This window comes from Mytilus californianus, unplaced genomic scaffold (assembly GCF_021869535.1).
Source record: "Mytilus californianus isolate M0D057914Y unplaced genomic scaffold, xbMytCali1.0.p SCAF_6, whole genome shotgun sequence".
Taxonomy (NCBI): Eukaryota; Metazoa; Mollusca; class Bivalvia; order Mytilida; family Mytilidae; genus Mytilus; species Mytilus californianus.
In genome coordinates, this window is record NW_026262712.1 from 11,366,365 (window position 1) to 11,384,432 (window position 18,068).

At 30.9% G+C, this 18,068-nt stretch overlaps 1 protein-coding gene across 7 annotated transcripts in view; it reads left to right on the forward strand.

Annotated features, from left to right (window-relative positions):
- Window positions 1-2,484: 2,484 nt before the first annotated feature.
- Window positions 2,485-18,068, forward strand: part of LOC127706313 (tetratricopeptide repeat protein 17-like) — a 65,253-nt gene continuing 49,669 nt past the window's right edge. For 6 of the 7 annotated variants that reach the window (XR_007984413.1, XR_007984414.1, XM_052210828.1 and 3 more), the window contains exons 1-7: window positions 2,496-2,615; window positions 9,088-9,232; window positions 9,872-9,986; window positions 11,616-11,727; window positions 14,371-14,487; window positions 15,311-15,420; window positions 17,434-17,581. Coding sequence is in view for 5 of the 7 variants with exons in the window: in XM_052210828.1 (XP_052066788.1) it covers window positions 2,505-2,615; window positions 9,088-9,232; window positions 9,872-9,986; window positions 11,616-11,727; window positions 14,371-14,487; window positions 15,311-15,420; window positions 17,434-17,581 (858 nt within the window). In the remaining 2 variants the exon portion in view is untranslated. Of the gene's footprint in view, window positions 2,616-9,087; window positions 9,233-9,871; window positions 9,987-11,615; window positions 11,728-14,370; window positions 14,488-15,310; window positions 15,421-17,433; window positions 17,582-18,068 lie in introns of all 7 variants that reach the window. The other variant, XM_052210827.1, reaches the window with a different exon arrangement.

An 18,068-nucleotide genomic window follows, 5' to 3' on the forward strand; every position in this document is an offset into this window, starting at 1 on the left:
TTTTAAATGAAAATAAATATAACTTAAAATGATATAGATAAATTAAAACATATTTTCAATCCTGAAACAAAATATAAATGAACACATACAGATCTGTATGGTGTTATTTTGGATTTAGTTTGCGTGCGTTATAAACTTTTTATAACTGAGTTTATTGCCTACTGTTACCGGGTATATTTCCCATATAGCTATATAAATTCGTAAGAGCCTTCTAATATTTATTCTGTAAATATATTTACAATGATAGTTACAAATAGTATAAATATACTATTAAACAGGTTGGGAACAACCCCTCAAATGAGGGATAACCCCTAAATGTAATGACTATCCCTTTTATGAGGGGTAGAATTCAAGTGATAAAAATATATTTTTACAAAAACCACTTCTAATTACAAAAGGGCACATGTTTATATTATTTGCAGAAACTTAACCAAGAGAACAATATGTCTATCTGGTATTATCTTGGCAAAACATGTCCATGAATTTTGTAATATTCATGGACTTCAATCTTCTTTATTTTTGAAAATAAGAAGACCCCACTTTTAGAATAGTTGTTCCAAATATAATGAATTTTCTCCCTTTTCAGTTAAAAAAGCTGATTTTTTTTTTTTTTTCCTTTCTACAACAGCAAAATAACCCCTTGTCCGAGGGACAGACCATCATTTAAGGGATATCCCTCGTTTGGGGGGTTGTTCCCAACCTGTTAAACAAAAGTATTCAAAGAATATTATTATTGAAAATATTAGAACCAAACCTTAAAACTAAGAAATAGAAAAGACAAACCTATAAATATATAGCTAATGGCGAAACCCATCCACACGTTCCAACGCCTGAATACAGGAATACAGGTATAAAAAGATATTACAGGTAAGAAGGGATTTTATTGCAGTAACTAGAAAGCATGCAGGTAAAAAGGTGTGCTTGATTTGAATTTGTCATTCGTCAAGCGTTGGTGTGATATGATAATGAATATATACATGTATAACATAGAAAAACATGAATAAAAATAATAAACACTACCGTCTGTACAACCATGTCTACAAAGATAAGGGAAAAAGACGACTACAGTGTTTCACTCGGGAGGGGGGGGGGGATATTTCAGAGGACAGACATTTTTTTCATATGAATTTTCACTCGTCAGTATTATTTATCAATGTTTTGATTTTCTTAACATATTTAAAGTTATTATTTGGAAGAAGATCACTTGTATATAGTAATCTATCATTTTTTAAACGAACGTATCAAGTATTGACCTCTCGAGATAATGCTGACATACAAATGCTAAAAGTTGCCTTGAAAGGCTATAGAATTGTACATCTGACCTTTTTAAAGTCATTTTACAGTTTATTTACAGTTTACATGGTATCACTCCTGACTATACATGCTATTTAAATTTTCTTAAAAAAGCACACACAAAAAAGTTTTCATTATTGCAACCAATTAACCAACATCACTATTACAATGCCGCAAACAAATTTGGTATTAGACGACAGGCAATAAACACATTACAGTGCATGCTTGAGAAAGAAAGTTTATATATATGCATTCTTTAAATCCGACAATTTTTTAAGTTCAGATTTTAAAATCGATAGTGATTCTTTTTTTCGTATTGATAAATCTATTGTCTTTGCTTTGTATATGAGTGATACCTAACATCCACGCATTCCAACATCTATCTAAATCCCGAATGCAAACATTCTTCAAAAATCTTATTCGGAAGATTCCATATACCGTGATAGTGTTTAATTGTTATTATATTACAATATAATGATAAAAAAGATACTAGTATTACTAGACTTGTAATAGCTTACACCAATTCTACATAATTTAGTGTTTCGGCGGTTTTTGTATCATATACTCGAGATAAATGTATTACATTTATATATGAATGGGTTTAAGCATTGTAAGTCCGCCATCATCAGGTATTCACCTATAATATCATTTCAATTTTGTCGACGTTAATAAATCGGCTATATTTTTATGCTTTTTATAAGCTATTATTGGTTTGACCGAAAATATTTCTTTGCAAACCTGATCATGCTTGAGTAGATCCCAATGTTCAACGCAACGAGAAAATCCCGCACAATTTAATGCTTTCGAAACATATATTTAAGTACATTATTAATTATTTATTCAATTATTATTATGAGCGACATATTATTAAATCACAGTCAAGTGAAAAATCTGATTGTAAATGAAATCTGGGACTATAATAGTCCCAGATGAGATTGATTAAAATCATGAATTAACATGTAAAATGTCAGACAATATTGAAAGTTAAAAAAAGAAGGATTTAAATGTTTCCATAATCTTCTTTTTTGTTAGCAAATGTTGAAAATTTGAACAGCGATTTTATTAATCTAATGGAAAAAACCTGAAACAATATTTCATATTTTTTTTATGCGGATAATCGATCGGTTCTGCATCAAACAGATTAATGCCACGTGGGTTTGTTTAGGTTTTTAGTATCAACTTCCGCTTATGAATATTCATGTTATTAAAATATGGTGGCTGCCAATGTTTTGGTGATATTGCTGGCAGTCGTTCGCTGTCTACATCTCTCTGATGGGTCCTCGCACTGGGTTGTCACTGAAAATGGAAGAATTCAGGCTCAGGTAATTCAAAATATCGACGAGCCATCTTTCAGCTTACTCCGATCAGTCGCAGACATCCAAAACAAACACGAAACTTGGACATTGCACTTCATGCACTTAGCTTAAACATTGAAGCTTGTGTTTGAATTAACCTTACATCTTTTTGTAATAAAGTGTAATTGATGAGTTTAGAAAATGTGTACACTGCTGACCATTCTATTCACCCTACGGCTACGCTAAAATTAACTTGGTTGAAGTCTTTTATTTGCATTTAGGGAACAGTCATTATTTATCAGCTGAGGGGGTCGGTTCATTTTAGGGGGGTCACTACCAAACATATCATACTGCTGGGGGGGGGGGGGGGGGGGGGGGTTGCCATCAAAAATTTTATTTGACTGGGGGGGTCACACAATGAAAGTTTTTATGTCTGACAAGCATATAAATTGTTGACGATATTGAAGTGAGTGTGCAATCTTTTAAATAAATTCTGTCATTATTAAATCTTTGGTCATGTACAGTGAGCACTAGAAGGATGCCTAATTTCTCAAGGATAGTGAATCTGATCACTCCTCTGTTATGGTTCATTGTCTCATGGAACTATTATATTCAATATGATAGTTCCATGATTATCCATAGGACAAGTAGGATGTGAAAGTTTACAATCCGACTTATCTCAAGATTAACAACTGTATAAAATATTTGTCTCTAGTTTTGACCACAGCCTGGCACAGGAAACAATGAGTTTTAAAAGTTTCTGAACATGTGTATTACAACTTTCTGAAGTGTACATTTTTGTACATATTTGATCCAGGAAGGACTAGAACCATACAATTAGTAATATTTGTAATGTGTTATTTTCAGTTGCACTTCCAAGTTCCAAGAGTGGGATTGAAATTATAGAAAAATAACTATATGATGAGAAAATTAAAATCCAAAAAACATTTACAAAACTTCAAAATTTTAATAAAGACATTAAAAGAATTGAGCCATGTTTTCTCTTTTTTTTTAATGTTTTTTCATTCACAAATAATTCTGTGTCAGACAGTAAATTTACATTTATTCATAACAGAGGGAAATTCATTATTGAAAGGTTATATATAATATTGTAGAATTATAGGTTTCATTCAAATAAATTGGAACAAAACGGAATTTTCTGTTTTTTGTTTTCTTTTTACGTCATTCCATTCATTTATAATAGCACATGCTCATGTATATAAACAAATTTGGCTAATTGTGCCTTTAAAAGCTTAACTTATTACGAATTAGCAGTTTCAAAATCAGGGACAATCTGTATTAAGGTATGACTTCATTCTGTTCATAAACATGATAAAGGTTCAAGAAAAAAAGCAATATATATTTGTTTTCATTTAAATGCTTTTTTTGTCCATTTTTCTTCTTGAATGTTTCAGCTATTCATATTCGAAAGAAAGAAAAAAAAAACAAGAAGAAAAACTCTATTGTATTCTCAGGGTTTTCTCAAAGAAGAATACAACTGAAAAATGTTTTCTAAAATCAGTTGCATCAGCTTCAAAATAAAGAATATGGAAGGTCATGATGAAACATCAAGGCAATATAAGGTAGCACTCCACAGTTAGGTGTGTAGTTTCGCATTTTGGCCCCTGTGGATTTTTCAAATATGATAGCTAGTGTAGAATAAAATTCATTTTTGGATAGCTGAAGATTAAAATAGCCTTCATAGTGGGTTTATAGGAACATCAAGATTATGTAATGTATGTAATATGGGCTGATTTCTGTATGACAGTCCGTATTTTCATATCCATACCAAATATTGGTCCGGCAATTATTGTAATGTTTTTTTCCGACTTTTTGTCGCACGAACTTTGCAATTAAATTTTATGAAAAAATGAGGCGAAAGACACCCATTTTTTATTTGATCATTTGGTAGATTTATATCAACAGTTTCTGAAAAGGTATCACTGAAAGGCATTGAAATTCTAGTTTGAACCAAATTTTGGGGGAATATGTGACATTTTTGCCCCCCTTTTTGCAATATTTTATGGTAAATAAATGCAGAATGTTGCCATGGATACATAAAAAAGGAATTATTTTTCACCATTTTAACTTTTAAAAATCAAATCTATGGAAGATACTGATAACATACATATGCACATGTATAACACAAACAGTTAGGTTAATGTATTAGAAAGCCAGGAATAGAAGATGATAAAACATTTTGTGGTTCAATTTTAATGTTTTTTTCTAACTGTGGAGTGCTACCTTATGGCACATCAGAAAGCACAGAAATGCACTTTTTAAGATAAATTTAACCACAAATCTTTAGTCTGTTAGGTTCTTAATGTAGTTCTGAAGGGAAAAAAGTTGCTAGGATTGCAATACATGTTAATTTTATTGTTTACTGTCCTTAGCAACCAAATATACACATTTTGACACTAAGACATGTTTCTGTCTTAAATTTGTACTCCATTAGCTTCGCCCTTGTAACCAAAGATTGCGCTTTATATGATAGCCTCAGAATATATCGCTTTATATTTTTTATTGCGAATAAGTCAAATAGACATTTTTAGCAGGATTTTATATAATAATTTGGCATGAATGAAATTTAATGATGCCAGTACTGTTAGATATTTATACCCTGCTTGAGAGTTTCTAAAACAAGGTTTGGCATGCTATTTACAGCAAAATTGACCTATAAATGCTTTCAAATACCCAAAAATTGTACAATTTTTCTTCTTTAAAGGTTATTTTATGATTTTAAACAGAAAAAAGGGAAAAGTTTTAGAAATTTACCCCAAAAATGTGACAGGCTTGAGGTTTTACACTTTGATCAGGCATTTTTTTTTAAATGACTTTTTGTCCCGTTTAACATCAAATGCTAACCTTCATAAAATCTTTATTACTGAACCAATTTTAAAAACTATGGTACCATTTTAATCGTTACAGCTAGTACAACACAGGAAATGAATTTGAATTTGAGGCAGGGAAAAAAAATTTGATATTAAGGTAGCACTCCACAGTTAGGTGTGTAGTTTCGCATTTTGGCCCCTGTGGATTTTTCAAATATGATAGCTAGTGTAGAATAAAATTCATTTTTGGATAGCTGAAGATTAAAATAGCCTTCATAGTGGGTTTATAGGAACATCAAGATTATGTAATGTATGTAATATGGGCTGATTTCTGTATGACAGTCCGTATTTTCATATCCATACCAAATATTGGTCCGGCAATTATTGTAATGTTTTTTTCCGACTTTTTGTCGCACGAACTTTGCAATTAAATTTTATGAAAAAATGAGGCGAAAGACACCCATTTTTTATTTGATCATTTGGTAGATTTATATCAACAGTTTCTGAAAAGGTATCACTGAAAGGCATTGAAATTCTAGTTTGAACCAAATTTTGGGGGAATATGTGACATTTTTGCCCCCCTTTTTGCAATATTTTATGGTAAATAAATGCAGAATGTTGCCATGGATACACAAAAAAGGAATTATTTTTCACCATTTTAACTTTTAAAAATCAAATCTATGGAAGATACTGATAACATACATATGCACATGTATAACACAAACAGTTAGGTTAATGTATTAGAAAGCCAGGAATAGAAGATGATAAAACATTTTGTGGTTCAATTTTAATGTTTTTTTCTAACTGTGGAGTGCTACCTAATATTTACAGAATATCACTTACTAATGACTGCTAACCAGACAAAGTAAATTATCTTTATCAAATTAATTAGTTCAAGCTACTTATACATGTTATATAAAATAACAGAACTATAGTGTAGAATGTATTATGAAATATCAGTTCAAAATCAAAAGAAAATGAGTACTGCAATCAAGGAAAACCCCTTTATGCCATATTCTGTTACGGATAGTGTCCATGTCCTCATACTTCTCATAGCTATTTTTAAAGTCAATGCCTGCAACTTTTTACATTGTAGCTTGCAGTCATCATCTTCTCTTAACTGTTAATTGATAGAGATTTTTGTTTGGTGGGAGGGGGGGGTCAAACTTTTGAAACTATGTTCTCAGGGGGGGGGGGGGGAGGGGTCATTATGTGGTTCATAAGAATCATGGGGGGGTTGCCAACAAAACCTTTTAATGTGAAAAAATTGAACCGACCCCCTCAGCTGATAAATAATGACCATTCCCTTACATGTATGGTACATCCAGTCAGGGGTACTACTTGAACAAGTAATCTTTATTTACTTGAAGAAGTAAATAAAATATACTTATATAAGTTAATTATAATGTTTGAATAATGTCCCCTTAATTTCCTCAAAAATTTACTTGTATAAGTAAATTTTTTTTACAATCCCACAAAAATGCTCAAGTTTTGAGATGTAAAAACATGCCTTTAACAATTTTTCTCAGGTTAGCTCATAATTTTTTATTAGAGTTCAATGTTTCATCTCATTAATTCAACAAAGAAACTGATTGCGCAAAGATCTAAAGTATTTGCGCAAGGCCTTCAAAGATTGAGCCTTGAGATTTTTATTGTCCATGAAATTACACTTAAATGATTAGTAAAGACATCTGCAAAGGACAGACAAATAAAAATTCTATTAGAGCAAAGAAGTCCTAAGAATTCAAGAAAAGAAGATAGGATGACTTTTTTACTTGTATAAGTTAAAAAATCTGAATGTCTAAGGGACATAACTAAGCCCAATTTTTTTTTACCTATACAAGTAAATAAAATACACTTGTATAAGTATCCTACAAATTTACTTATATAAGTATATAAATATTTACTTCTTCAAGTAAATAAAAATTACTTGTACAAGTAGTACCCCTGACTGACATCACTACATGCAGTTCAAAGTGGGTCTCATTGGGGTCTAAGCGTGACGTGGGATTGCCGATTTTTTGTAAGCATGACACATGAAAGTCAAATTATTGTGCCCTGAAAATGGGAAATGAAGTCAAGCGGGAATATGGGAAATTACAAAAAAAAGAGAATTGCTTACGTACATACATGTAGTGTAAGCGGGATACAGGAATCTAACAAAACAGTAAGCGGGATCTGGGATCAGAACCCCCCCAATGAGACCCCCATCAAAAGATACAGATTTCTAGGGGGATTTTGAGGTCAGAGCTCTCTTTCTGAATATGTAGTTAAGGGATTAAGTTCATTCCCCGAACAAAGTGTAAAATAAATGGGTATAGCAAATAGTTGTGAAATACATGTATACACTCAGTAAAAAAGGGCCACAGGAACATCACTGTCTAAAAAGGGAAAATTAGCAATAGGGAACAAAAAATCATCTCTCTTGTCATCATGGTCATAGAGTTTCCTGTGTAAGATTGAATAATCAAATCTATTAAAGGACAATTTTTGCTATCTGTATAAGTTTTATTTAAAGTAAGTTTACTTTGATAAATTTCTGCAGTAATATTAGAAATTTTTTATTATTAAAAGCAAAAATATCATCCTGAGGATATCACTAGCCCAGTACTAGGCAGTAGTACAATGCAAGTGGTTAACACTTTTGTGTTGACATGAATTATTATTGATATGGTCATAATTCTAAATTAACTATTTACAAAACTTTGAATTCATTTAAAATACTAAGGATTTTCTTCTTCAGGAATAGAAAACCATAGTTGTATTTGGTAAAATCTTTCAGAATATTGGGTCTTCAGTGCTCTTCAAATTCATACTTTATTAGGCCTTCCAAACATTTTTGATTCGAGTGTCACTGATGAGTCTTTTGTAGACAAAACATGTCTGGCGTATAAAATTTTAAGCCTGGTGATCTCATCTGTTATGAGTTTATTTACAACCACTGAGTCCATGCCACTGCAGGTTGAGGTTTCTTGACCAAGGGTATCACCAGCCCTGTAGTCAGCACTTCTGTGTTGACATGAATTATATCATTGATATGGTCATAAAACTCATAATTATAAACCATCTGTTTACAAACAGTACTTTTACAGAAATGAGGATTCCGAATATCTGACAAAAAGTAAAAAAAAAGATCAGTGAACATCCTCAACAAAAGGAATACAGAATGAGACCCTTGCTTTTGTTATGGGATTTCCAAAATTCCGGAAAGGACTCACTATTTTCTGAGATAAGGGTCCATGAACTCATTGTTTTTGAAAGAATGAGAGGCCTGTTTATATTTATCAGATAAACTCATTTGAGCCTCGAGTGAGAAATAATCCTTTCACAAAGTAGATTTAAACTTCAAAAATTATGCCAATTCATTAGAATTATAAATGACAAACTGGATTCTCTCTGATGATAACCTGTCGGCTATACTGATCATACCGTTGTAAAATAACTCATATTTAATGCTTCCTCAACAAATGTACAATGCAATGTGATGTAAATTAATATGTTTTTCTGTATACCTTTGTTCAACTTAGGTGATACCAGAATAAAATGATATATAGTAACAGATGCATTTGTAAATTCCAGACGTGCTGGAATGCTGTGAACATATATATACTTTTTACCTTATATCTCAAAGCAGTTTTATGTTTGTTTTATTTTTTTTGTATTTTTAGTTGGACACTGTGTTTAATATGCGACGACCTTATGACCTTGTAGCATTCATGAAACAAGAAGACAGGGGAGAGACAATACTTCAGCTTAAAAGAGAGTTATTGCAAAGGAAAGAAGAAATAGATAAAAATGAAGATAGGGATACAGGTTTGTTAGAATTAATGTGAAATGATCATCAAATAAATTGTTGAACTACATCAGAATAAAATGTAAAAATTAAAGGAAATGTCAGTTATGGAGTTTTGTGATTGATAAAATTGAGAATGGAAATGGGGAATGTGTCAAAGAGACAACAACCCAACCAAAGAGCAGAAAACAGCCGAACGCCACCAATGGGTCTTTAACACAGCGAGAAAATCCCGCACCCAGGGGCGTGCTTCAGCTGGCCCCTAAACAAAATTGTGTACTAGTTCAGTGAAAATGGACGTCATACTAAACTCCAAAACATATAAATTAACTAAAATTAAAAAACATACAAGACTAACAAAGGACAGAGGCTCCTGACTTGGGAAAGGCGCAAAAATGCGGCGGGGTTAAACATGTTTTGTGTGATCTCAACTCTCCCCTATACCTCTAGCCAATGTAGAAAAAACAAACATGCAGCAATACACACAGTAGAATTCAGTTTAAAAGAAGTGTGAGTCCGATGTCAGGTAACTTCAGCATGTTAGCACCATTGGCACTAAGACATTGAATGTCAGTCTTGACATAAGAAAACTTTTATTTTCAAGTCCTATTATGTTTTGTGTTTAGTTGAATTATAACAACTGATGTTCTTTTTTGTAGGTCTTGAACAAAGATTTTACAAAACTGATATAGACTGTGTAGCTGCAGGGAAACCATTGCCAGAATTTGATTTGTACATCAGTACAGTCCTTCCATTGGAAAATAAAGGAATTAGGTAAAACAGGTCATAAAATGGATGTTAGTCAGACATAGGGTAGTCATAATCAGTAATTTTAATCAGCTGTAATGGATTACATTTTGCGATGTAATCACATGTAATTAGTAATCATGCAATTTCTTATTACAAGTAAAAGTAATTTAATCGATTACAGTTCAAAAACAGATAGTGTCCATAATAGTCAAGTACAAATGTATAACAGGAAAATGTTTCTTGGAAGTTAGAAATTGTATGAACAGAAAGATGCTTTATGTCTTTAAAGGCACCCTGTCCCTTTCAGCTTAAGCACTCGAGTATTGAGCACTATATAACTATAGTCATATTAGTTTGATACACTTTGTTAAAAAATAAATGATGTCATGTCATGATATGTTCCAAGAGAATTCTCAGATTATTTGACCAACCTAATGATAGCATGCTTGACAGCAAGTGAGGGATGTTTTGTGATTTATCACCGGCCTGGTCAAACCAAAAACTCAAAATTCATAAAATTAAGACTATTTAAAAAAGGCTGTAGTGATAATACTGTAGAATCATTTATTTTCATGTATTGAGAGGAAAAAGCATTTTCATGGATATTTAGTTTGTGGTTTTGCCAAAGTCTGCATACAAGCTCATAGAAAAATTGTACTTCCTTGAACATTTAAAGTCGTGGTTCACCTTTACCCATCTAAATTCATGAAAATTGGTAACCCACGAATAATAATTAATCCACAGAACATAAATTGCAACATGTTACTTGAATAAAAAAAGAAATGACTCAATCCTATTTTTAAAATACTTTTTTTGTCACATCTTGTTCTCAACTACATATGTCATTTTTTGTTATCTTTATAGACAGATTATTATATTAGCATACAAATATCTACATGTATTTCTGAATATAAAGCTGATTTCGATTGGCTTTTTTTCAAGTCTTTAAAATATTGACCTTGATGAGATTATGGCCCTAACATTTGTTTTGAAAAGTGATATTGTACATACAGTATAAGCAAGGATCACTAGCCCATATGCAAATTAATCCTAATAGTTATTGTACACTGTTCTCATGCCTTTTTTGCGCTGAACATTTTTTTGCAAACCTGAAGCACTTTGTCAGTATATTTTATCCAAGCTAAAACAGCTTTATTCCATATAGTTGATGTATGGGAAAGATGCACATACTCTTGATAGTGTAAAGTTTGATTTTCAACCAAGAAACTTTTATTTTAACATACCCAATACAGAATAACTGTTTATTGATTTATTTTATTTCTTATTATTCAGTTCATGAATGATTACAAAAATTACAAAAGGAAACAAAACTCAGATATAAACATGTAAAGGTAATATCATAATTACTAAAAAGTTTTCTCCATGGGAACTGTCCAAACGGAAAGATGAATAGTGACACAACAACCAGGACACAACACAAAATATATTCAACATGTATCTCTGAACTTTCACTATGCTTTAATACCATGGTGCTATTTCGAAACCTGGAGGGAACTCTTTATAAATACATATTTACTTAGAGACCAAACATACAAGCAAAGCCTATAATCCTAATCCTAAGATGTTATTCAGCTCTACATTCCAATTTTTTCCTATTCTCACACTTTCAATTTTCTTCATTGTTTTTTTCAGACCAGAAGAACATATAGATTTGAGTATAACACCAAGGGATAATTTACACCAACCAGATTGTAGACTGTTCTCAGAACTGGAATACAGTTTTCATGCCTTTGAACACCTTGAGGTAATATGTTACACAGTTCATACTGTAGAAGTTTTGTGTAATTTGATTAGACAACAAATCAAAATTACTGTAACTTCAGAAATTATTGCGAGGTTTTGATTATTGCGAATAATGCGAATGGGTGAGTATCGCAATAATAAGAACTTGCATTCTGATATCTGATATATACCTGTATATCTGTTTTCAAATTTTCTTGAAATCGCAATAATTAATCTCGCATTATTGTCTATTCTTCAATAATCGCACTAATAAATGCACGCAATAATTTCTGAATTTACAGTATTAATATAAAACAGATTACTGTGTATGACATGAACATGTATGTATGTATGCATCCCATGCTTTCTGTACAATTTACAATATTTTTTTATCTTTTTTTTTGTGTACCAGAAATATTTTGTTTTACTCCTTTCAACATGTTCAAAATGTTGAATATTTAATGTATTTTGATATTTACACTTTGAATTTCACAACATCATGGCTTTTTTTCCCATGAATATATTTTTTTTCAATTCAAATCTTTATTGCCATTACACCATACATTTATAGCATTTGACACAACATAACAAAATTAAAACAATATCAACAAGATCATTTATCATGTTTATATACATAATGAAAGTAAATATTTCAAGAGTCCCCTGTTCTCAGTTCTATAGACATCTTTAAAAAGGATCCAAACTTATTTTACCTGAATGTGTGATCTTGGGTTGAGTATACATGTAATTTATCTATATCATTTCAATCTGTAAAGTGCATATTCTCATTTATCAAAAAGTCAAAATAAACTTTTCTAACATTACTGTTAATATCACAATATAAAAAGAAATGATTTTCAGGTATCTTCAATTTTTGGCAGTTTTTGCATAATCTTTCTTCTCTTGGCATTTTAAGATATCTTCCCTGTTCTATAAATAAATTGTGGTTACTTATTCTAAATTTTGTTATCAGTTTTCTAAATTCAAATTTTGAGCAACTTAAATATTTTTCTTCTGTATTATTTAGTTTTACATGTTTATAAATAGTGAGTTTGCTGTTATCCTTTATATCTGATATTTTATCATTTACTTTTCATAAAAATGCTTCAAATTTAATTTTATTTGATCTCTTTAAGTTATATTATGTGAGGAATATTTCTTCAATGTGTCCAAATCCATACCTGTTTCTTTTAACACATGTTTTACATATGAAAACCAAGAATAAATTCCCAAAGAGTCCAGATTTTGAGAAAAAACAAAGGATTCTTTCACAAGAGGATTAATGCCATCAGAATATAATCTAATAAGATACAATATAGATTGAAACTTAATATTTAGTTCCAGAGGAAGTCTTCCCAAATCAGCTCTTGCACCTGAATTTGATAAAGTTTTTCTAATACCCAATGTGTATTTACAAAACAGTAGGTGTAACTTTTCTAAAGGTGTTTTATCAATGAAATAAAAAGGGTCCAATTGTTTTCTTGAATTATTTGCCCTCTTTTTAACTGTAAAATATGTTATAAAGGAATCCAAAAATGTTACTTCTGAATTATATAAAGCTATAGAATTTTGAATGTTTTTAAAACATAGTTATTTTTATCAGATTTCAGTTTTAAGCATAAATATATTATTTAATTGTTATTCTGCATTAACTTATTTATTGGAAACTTTGTTACAATGTACTTTTAAAATTGCATATGTTTATAAATGAATGATGAACGTATTGATTTTCCTGCATATTTTGAAAATACACGCAGTCATGTTTTGTCAGCGTCATCTTTTATAAAATTTTATGAATATGTAATATGTTGAAACTTTGTTTTCCTACATTAGTTTGTGATGGGATTGTTCATGTTATTATGTAAATATATTCAGTCTCCCCTTGTGATAGAAGGAATTTCTAAAATTCTTGCTTTTTAAACCGGTTCTCACCAGTTGGATGAAAACATTCATTGATTAGAATGTTGCATGAGATCAGATAGCACTGCGTTCTGTCAAATAGAACAGCATTGAAAAATCATGGCACTAGAATAGTCTGGGTAGAACACTATCAGTCAATGCATTGCAACTGACATAGACAAAGAAATTTAAAGAGACAGCAAACCAACAACTAAATATATATGTCAATATGACAGTAATTTGATGACTCCAAAAAAGAAGGAAGAGAATTCTATAGGGAAGCATATATATATGGTCTTATATGCATTTTTCATTTTTTTGTTGAAATTATTTATTTAAAGTTTACCTTTAATAGGGAGGACATGTGAAGTCGTGTATAAAAAATGTTAATTTTGTTTTTTCTTTCTGGTCAAATATACCTATTCCTGGCTTAAGTTCAAAACACTATTTTAATTGCAATTAAAACAATTAAACCCATCAAGACATGCTTTTGATATTTAATATAATCATTAAAGATTTTTTTGTTTTACTCACATGGAAACTTAGAAAAGTATATTTGTTCACTGTAACATGCAGCCAAGAAAATGTGTGTTTAAATTATTGCATTATACCCTTCAGTGACAACAATTTTCAGGTTCGGGAAGGGAAACACAGGAGCTCACAAATGATCAACAGATTATATTTTACAGAATAAAAAATATTGCACTTTATATTTTTTGATATATGACATTTATTTTTATGTATATTTTATCTTGTACATTTGCAGGGTATGAAAGACAGAGAGACATTGCAAGGAACTCCTGAACTTGGACTGAAAAATGCTATTACATACCAAGACAGTGTTGATGAATATGGTCACAGAATATATGAGGCTTTGCAAAAGGTATGATCTAGATCAGATCACACTGAGTTTAAAAACATCACTTATGATATACAGGGTTCATGCTATTGGGCAACTAGGGCGAAAAAGTTGTTTAAACATCTGTCATTTCACTTTTCCAGACTGCCAAATGCGATATCTAGTGTTCAAACATTCCCTTTTATCATCATTAATTTTCCATTTTTATCAAGTTGATGTAAAGTCATTTTTTTATTTGTAAGTAAAGAAATTAAAAAGAACTAAAATATTTATTTCTTAAGAAAGGAAGTGAAAGTGTTGACTTTGCAGACTGGTCTTATACTATTTCAAAGGAATAACTTTTTAAGCAAACAAATCAAAGCTTTTTCTGGCACATGTTTCACGAGCTTAGTTAACAAATTCTGATTTTGGTGAAATAAATTTGTCACTTCGAAAAATGTTATTAAAAGTGTCCTAATTTAATGTTTGATCCGTTTATTGCATTAATCACATCATTTATTTTCAAATAGCTTGTCAAAGATTTTTTATTTTTGTGAATTTTACTCGCCCGCTATTGAAATTTCTACATTCCATTGATCAGAGACAGACCAACAATAAATGAAATCTGTATTCTTATGATAATAACTACAGACACATAAATGGCTGTACATTTATAAAAGTAACATTTTTGAAATAGGGCACCTTGGTTAAACAATTATCATATTTCCTATTTCAGAAAAGGACATCTTGGATAAACAATTATTATATTTTCTATTTCAGAATAGTACATCTTAGATAAACAATTATCATATTTTCTATTTCAGAATAGGAAATCTTGGATAAACAATTATTGTATTTTCTATTTCAGAATCGAACATCTTGGATATTATACAATATGGCAGCCTTTTACTGGAGAATTAAAGGAGATCCATATCACGCTATAGAATGTGTCAGGAGAGCTTTACATTTTTCACCAAGGTTTGTTCGGTGAATAAAACAGTCAGGAGATCTGTGTCTGAATCTATCTTACTTATTGAAATAAGAGTCAAATCACCAGTAGTTTTCTCATTGTGGAGTTGTATTATTTGTTCAAGTCAGAGTTCTAATGATTATTTTTTTTATCTAATTTCCTCCCCTTATGAAAAACTAATCCTATGTCAGGATCTGTATTTTAATGAGACTGAACAAAAACCTACATCCAAGTCTTTTGAATTAGAAAACAAACATGTCAAGTGTTTTAGCTACTTTTTGTCGAGCCTTCGACTTTTGTCGAAAAAGCGAGACATAGCGATCCTACATTCCTTCGGCGTCGTCGTCGGCGGCGTCCACAAATATTCACTCTGTGGTTAAAGTTTTTGAAATTTTAATAACTTTCTTAAACTATCCTGGATTTCTACCAAACTTGGACAGAAGCTTGTTTATGATCATAAGATTATATTCAAAAGTAAATTTTGTAAAAAAAAATTCCATTTTTTCCGTATTTTACTTATAAGTGGACTTAGTTTTTCTGCCAGTTAACATTACATTCACTCTGTGGTTAAAGTTTTTAAAATTTCAATAACTTTCTTAAACTATCCTAGATTTCTACCAAACTTGGAAAGAAGCTTGTTTATGATCATAAGATAGTATCCAGAAGTAAATTTTGTAAAAAAAAAATTCCATTTTTCCGTATTTTACTTATAAATGGACTTAGTTTTTCTGCCAGGAAACATTACATTCACTCTGTGGTTAAAGTTTTTGAAATTTCAATAACTTTCTTAAACTATCCTGGATTTATACCAAACTTGGAAAGGAGCTTGTTTATGATCATAAGATAGTATCTAGAAGGAAATTTTGATAAAATTTTGTTCCATTTTTTCTGTATTTTACTTATAAATGGACTTAGTTTTTCTTCCAGTCAACATTACATACATTCTGCAGTTTAAGTTTTTAAAACATTTATTAGATTCATAATTTATCCTGGATTTTTACCAAACTTGGACAGAAGCTACTTACAATCAAAACATAGTATAGAGGGGAATATTTTTATTAATTTTTTTCTTCATTTTTGTTGAGCCTGCGATTAACACCAAAAGTAGGCGAGACACTGGGTTCCGCGGAACCCTTACGAATTTTTTGCTTCCCTTAAGAATAAGTTTGTTTTGCTGTCAATGCAAAACAAATAAGAGCTACATTGTAAATAGTCCTACTTACACTGGCACAGAATACTCTCTGGTTAAGAGATTACATGCTTGCATTTTTTGTTAAACAGATGTAGATTTTCAACTTTTCAATTTTTATGGCACCAGAAAAAAAACATATATATTTTATTTGTATATTTGTTGAGTCTGCGACTTTTGTCACAAAAGCGAGACATAGCGATCCTACATTCTGTCGTTGCGGTGGCGTCCACAAATAATCACTCTGTGGTTAAAGTTTTTGAAATTTTAATAACTTTATTAAACTATCCTGGATTTCTACCAAACTTCGACAGAAGCTTGTTTATGATCATAAGATAGTATCCAGAAGTAAATTTAAAAAAAAAAAAATCCTGTTTATCCGTATTTTACTTATAAATGGACTTAATTTTTCTGCCAGTTAACATTACATTCACTCTGTGGTTAAAGTTTTAAAAATTTTAACAACTTTCTTAAACTATCCTGGATTTGTACCAAACTTGGACAGAAGCTTGTTTATGATCAAAAGCTAGTATCTAGAAGGAAATTTTGTAAAAATTTATTTCCTGTTTTTCCATATATTACTTATAAATGGACTTTTTTTTACTTCCAGTTAACATTACATACAGTCTGCATTTAAGTTTTTAAAAAAATTATTAGATTCATAAACCATTTTTACCAAACTTGGACAGAAAATTTTTAATAATTTTTTCCCCATTTTTGTTGAGCCTGCAACTAACAGCAAAAGTAGGCGAGACACCGGGTTCTGCGGAACCCTTACGAATTTTGTTATTAAAAAGAGTTGCATTTTCTATTCCTTATCAATTTTTTCCAGGCATCAGAAAGATGTTGCATTGATTAGTTTAGCCAACATTCTCCACAGAGCAAGATATTCCAATGAGGCTGCAGTTGTTGTACATGCTGCCCTAGATGTCTCAAAAGAATTGAATGTCAATCATTTTACACTGGGAAATATTTATGCTGTAAGTTGATAATATTGAATGATTATTAGAAGTGAAATTAGTTTTTTCCAATTTGTATACCCCACCTAGGAGCATTATGTTTTTTGGTCTGTGCGTCCGTTCGTCTGTCTGTCCCGCTTCAGGTTAAAGTTTTTGGTCAAGGTAGTTTTTGATGAAGTTGAAGTCCAATCAACTTTAAACTTGTACACATGTTCCCTATGATATGATCTTTCTAATTTTAATGCCAAATTAGAGTTTTGACCCCAATTTCACTGTCCACTGAACATAGAAAATGATAGTGCGAGTGGGGCATCCGTGTACTATGGACACATTCTTGTTGAATGGAAAAAAAGGGGTATGGTGTTTAATTTAAAACCATATACTGTGGATTAATTTATTTTCATGGATACTAATTTTTGAGGATTGAGGAACAATTGTTTTCATGCCCCCACTGTGGCAGAGGGGGATTCAAGTCTTACCCTTGTATGTCCTGAAATTGTTTTTTTCT